We start from the raw sequence: 5101 nt of genomic DNA, 5'->3' as shown, positions 1-5101 counted from the left end.
AGAGGAGTTCAGTCGGGCCAGCCCCTTGACCTGGGCCGTGAGGTTTGGTGCTGGCCATGGCGGGTGGGCGTTGGGGGCTTTATGGGATGGCGGCCCGTGTGCCTGCTCCTGCTGGCTCTGTCTCTGCTCTGTCCCCTCCCTGCTGCCCTGGGAGGTGGGTGTTGGGCCCTGGTTGTGACAAGGGGGCTCCCCAGACAGGAGTGGGGGCGTCCTGTGGAGGTGTGGCCTTGCCTTCCTGTGCAGGACTCAGACTGTCTAAGACGGGAAGTGCTGGGAGCTCCTTGCCCAGCAGTAGAAACCAGCAGAGGGCCATGGCTGGGCAGGTGCCCGCCTCTGGATGGCTCGCGGCTGTAGGCAGTGCTCGAGTTCCTGTCCTGCTTCGGGCTGTTGGTCACACACAGGTGGCTGGATCGTCCTGCTTGGGCCATGCCTGGGATCAGCATGGGGGTTCTGTGGGGTGGCTGTGATGAGCCGGGGGCTTGTGGCTGCCCCGAGGATAGGTTTGGGGTTGACTTACAACAGTGTCTAATGTCCGAGTCTGTGCCAGCTTCTCTTCAAGGTATGGTGCTGTCTCCTCTGCCCAGGGCGGCCAGAGACTCCGGGTCCCGAGGCCTGACCCATGGGGGTGGGCTTGTGGTGGGGGAGGGGCCCAGAGGGCTCGCCTGCTCACATGTGGGGGCACCAGGAGAGGACACCGCTCATCCTCTTCAAGGTGTCAGTGGGCCCTCCCTCCCGCCTGAACCCACCTGGGGCACGCACACAGGGCACAAGTGCTATCCTTGTTTTAATTCTGCCAGGAGAATGCCCGAAGGGCCTAGGGCGGTTGCCTGCTCCTCTGCAGCCCGGCTGGTGCCCCAGGGAGCCCTCCTGAACTGGATGCAGGACATGAAGGTTCAGGGAGCCCAGGCCTCACCACCCCCTCCCTGTGCTCACAGCCCCAGCCTGTGGCAGGGGGAGGAAATGCTTAATGGTGTTGATTGACTGAGTAAACCCAGGGCCTGGGCAGACTTGGGGGTGAAGACAGTGTAAGAAGGTAACCATCCAGGTTCAGGATTGCTGTGCAGGGCCCGAGGGAAAGGCCTGGGCTCAGATCCTGTCTCTCCTGGCTTCCCTGAAGTGTCAGTCACTTCCTGGCCCCTTGTTTTGTCAGCTTCACACGAAGCTGGGCTCACCCCCCACCGAGCTGCCCTGTGTGGGGCACTGTTGTCATCCCAGGGCTGGGAGGGCTGGCTGGCTGGGAGGGAGGGCTGCCTGGCCCGGCCTGCAGAGCCTTCCCTCTGCTCACATTCCTGAGAGGTGACTCCTCCAGGGATTCAGAGGCAGAGACCAGGAGGGAGGCGTGGAGTCTGGTCTTGCAAATCCCCAGCTGTGGCACGGGGCCTGACCAGACTCTGAGTACTCCAAGTACCCCGTTCCTGCCCTGGGCGGAGCCCCATGCTCTGCTGGGCCCTGGGCCAAGTGGCTCCAGAGGACCCTTCAGCTGCACTTGCGGACAATGACTCTCAGGGTGAGGGGTGCCCGTGTGTGTGGCACGCAGGAGAGCGTGTAGGCTGTGGCCAGCACGTGGGCCCCACAGCTGCCCCTTGCCTGAGCCTGTGGACTCGGGGTGTGGCAGGGGTGTGGCGTGCACTGAGAGGTGGGGCTTGTTTGGAGCCATGCTGGCCCTGTGCAGAGTTGACAGGTGCCTCATTATTCCCATGGTTGACACAGCAATTCCAGGCTGTCCCAGCTGCACTCGAGCCCCTTCTGCCCACCCAGGACTCAAGCCCCTGGGGTCTGTGCCTTGACCCTAAGTCCCCCAAGGGGGGTTGGAGAGCTGGCTTGGGTCTGACTTGCGGTTGCTTCTGAGGTGGGGCTGCAGCGTTGGGGGTGGGCGTAGCATGAGGAGTGGTGACTGGCCGCGGGGGTGGGTCTGGGCTGTGACCTCTGGCAAGAGGCATAACAGCCTGGCCCTCACCAGGTGGCTGTGTGGCTGCCCTGAGGCACTCATGCTGCCACCTGGCCCGCAGAGGTGCTGGGATGGGCCTTGCTGCCCCTCCTCACCCCTCAGTTACTGTTTGGGCCCCTGCCCACCTGCCCTGCTGCCTCTTCCCTGCCTGCGTTCCTCGTCCCCCTCGGCCTCGTTGTCCTTGGCCTCTGTTGAGGCAGGTGCCCTCCACCCAGGCCTGGCCTGGCTGGGAGCAGCTTGGTCAATGCTTTGCCAGCCAAGCCAGTGCCAGCCTGGTGGGGAGGCACAGCCAGGGCTGTGGGTGGCAGGGTAGGGCTGGGTAGGTAGGGTGGGATTTTGCCTGTGTTTTGATGTGATTGTGAAGCAGGTGGTGAGGGAGGGCAGCATGGTGACAGCAGAACAGTACAGGACTGTCCGCCTGGCCCGCCCTGGCCCATATTCCCAACCTGGGGGCCTGCGATGGGGCAGGGGTGCAGGGAAGGAGGTTCCCAGGCCTGACTCCTGGCTGCCGTCGCAGTGGCCAAGCTGTGTGGGAAAGGCGTGGCTCACCTGCAGGCTGGGTGGCCTGCACAGTCCAGACTCAGCTAAGAACCCCAGGCTGACTTGGGGTGCTCAGGAACCCACCTCCCCACTGCGTAGGCGAGCGGGGCTCCCTGGAGCCTGGCCCGGGACAGACTGCCCCCCCCCGCCATGTTTATGAGAAGTCCTTTCAGCCTGAAGCATCTCCTCCAGGGTGGGCGAGAGAGGGGGACCCTCGTCTTCTCTGCACAAGAACCCAGGCTCAGAGGCCCACAGCCCCGCGAGGGCGGGGGCTGGGGCCGTCTGCTGTGGCTCACGGGCCTCTCTTCCTCTCGTGTCCTTACAGATCCCTCGTCCACCTACGGCAGGCAGCTGGAGACCAAGGGGAAGCTGCTGGAGGGTGACAAGCTCCTCGTACAGGTAGGCCAACCCTGAGGGCCAGCACCTGCCCCAGCCTCTCCTGCCCTGACGCCACCCACCGAGCCACCTCCTGGGATGTCGGGGCCCCCACAGCCTCCAGGTGCCCCTGTCACAGCCCTCTCAGGCTGATGTCCCGGGTCTGTGAGCTCCTTGGGGAACAGCACTGGGCTGTCTTGGAGATGGCAGGGGACACACAGCTGGTAGAAATGGGTTGCTTTGTCCCTCTCAGGCAGGCAGGAGAGTCCCTGTGGGAAAGGCTGGCAGAGCCAGGGCAGACTCAGGCGGGAACCTGCCAGACTTGCTGGCTGGCTGCTCTCCGGCCTGTGTCCTTGGACAGTGGGGTCGTGGCCCTGCACAGAGCAGCAGGGGGTGGTAGAGGAGGCGTGGTGGGCGTGGTGGTGGAGACTCAGTGGGGGAGGCTGCAGGGAGGAGGTGGTGATGTGGGGGATTGTGGCTGGAGTCTGGGCTGGGGGGTGCGTGACTGCCAGGACAGGGTCCTTCCCTGCCGGGGGTGGGGGCAGGCTCAGGGCTGGTAACCGGAGGCTACGGGGTGCCTGGGGCCCACTGGCTTGGCCTGCCCTCTCCAGCCTCCACCCACCTTGTACCATCCCTGGCTTAGTCCCAGCCCCCATCTCCTGCTGTTGCAATGCCTTGCCCCGTTGCTAGGCGACCCATGGGCTTGGTGCCAAGGGCCCTGCTTGGGAAGCCAGCAGCACTGTGCTCTGGGGTGGAGCTCAGCCTCCTCGCTGCCATCCCACCTTGCCCCTGCGTGGGCTGCGTGGATACCTCCCTCAGCCAGGGGGACTCTCTGCAGGACTTCCTTGGGTTACCCTCCCCTCCTCCACGCCCCATGAGCACCACAGGCTCCAGAGTTAGCTGGGCCCTGAGGTGGTTAAAGGCCGTGTGGTCTTTAAAGGGCTTTGGCTGTGGTGGCTGGAGAGGGTGGGGAGGCGCTGGTCTGGCCTGGCTGGGGGTGGGACTCCCCGGGCCCACACATTCTGCGGGGCCTGACCTGGGCTGCCATTGCTAGGGAGGGTGCTTGGGGGCTGTGGGAACACGGGGCAGGAGCGGCACCTGCGGTGGTGTTGGAGGGGCAGGCTCTGGGGCAGGCTCCCTTCTGTGAATAGGGCAGGAGGCCCTGTTGCAGGGAGCACAGCCCCAGCTCCTGGGGAAGGCCATGACCCTGCAGAACGAAGCCAGGCCATGACCCTGCAGAATGAAGCCAGGCCATGCTCTGGGAGCTGAAGCTCAGGCGTTCACAATCAGAGGCCTCAGTAGCCGCTGGTTCATCTTTCCCCATTGTTCCCGTGGAGGGAACGTGGAGGTGGAGCTCCAAGTTTGGGGTGCCGTTTACAGTGCACTCCGGTCCGCTCAGAGACCAGCTCGTGGTCCCGTTTCCACAGGGATGGGAGTGTCCCTTGACCACTTGGTCTCTGCCGTCCTGGGCCACATTGTCCCTCTGTGAAAAGACACCCGGCTCCAGGTAGTGATGAGCTTTACCGGGGACTGGTGGGAGACACGCGCCAATGCCAGCTGTGGGAGCAGCCCTTCGTCCTGCAGCTTCCTGGGGCCGCCCCTGGTCTCCAAAGGCCCACACCCCGCCCCCTTTCCCACCCCATCCATGTCCACCTGCCCCATGCCCTCCTGGGCAGAGGTAGAGTCTGATGGCAGCCCGAACCCCGAGCCCCTCACTCAGGCCTGCCCTGACGTGTCCTTAGAGGCAGCAGCAGAGGGCTCTGTCCACAGTCCATGCCCAACCTGTGCAGGCTCTGGGCCAGGCCTGCTCCACACAGACAGCTGAGCCTGTGGGCTGGGGGAATGCCAGCCCTCCCTTGGGCCCAGGCGGACACTGGGATTACGGCCTAGTAGGAGCCCCGACAGAGATCACAGGGTTCAGGGCGCTTCTCCTTAGCAGATGTTTGCTTTGCCCCCATGACACCCCTGAAGCTGAGCTGGTCCATGCTGCCCGGATGACGGTGCGTCTCTGTGGGGCAGGGCACCTACGTCTGCCCCTAGTTTCTTCCTCGGCATGAGCTGGTGGCAGGGGGCCTTGCCCAGGGTTTCGCAGCAGTGGGTGCCAGGGCTATACCCAGCCCGCCCCCCTGCCCCGCGTCCATGCTGCAGCAGAGCACTGGCGCCGGGTCCCACAGGAGCCAGAGGAGCCTGAGGGTCACGGTGGGCTCTCACTGGCCCTGTCACCTGCAGCTGCCAGGG

The 5101-nt window shown here is 64.7% G+C and overlaps 1 protein-coding gene across 1 annotated transcript in view; it reads left to right on the top strand.

Moving 5' to 3' along the window:
• Positions 1–5101, top strand: part of CCDC85C (coiled-coil domain containing 85C) — a gene marked incomplete at its 5' end in the record, with an annotated part of 99442 nt that overhangs the window by 60999 nt on the left and 33342 nt on the right. Inside the window, 1 exon segment of the mRNA XM_014592200.1 lies at positions 2814–2887. Within this exon segment, the coding sequence (XP_014447686.1) occupies positions 2814–2887 (74 nt within the window).

This window comes from Tupaia chinensis, unplaced genomic scaffold, assembly GCF_000334495.1.
Source record: "Tupaia chinensis unplaced genomic scaffold, TupChi_1.0 Scaffold000671_1, whole genome shotgun sequence".
NCBI classification, from domain to species: domain Eukaryota; kingdom Metazoa; phylum Chordata; class Mammalia; order Scandentia; family Tupaiidae; genus Tupaia; species Tupaia belangeri.
This window is presented reverse-complemented; position numbering and strand designations above follow the sequence as displayed.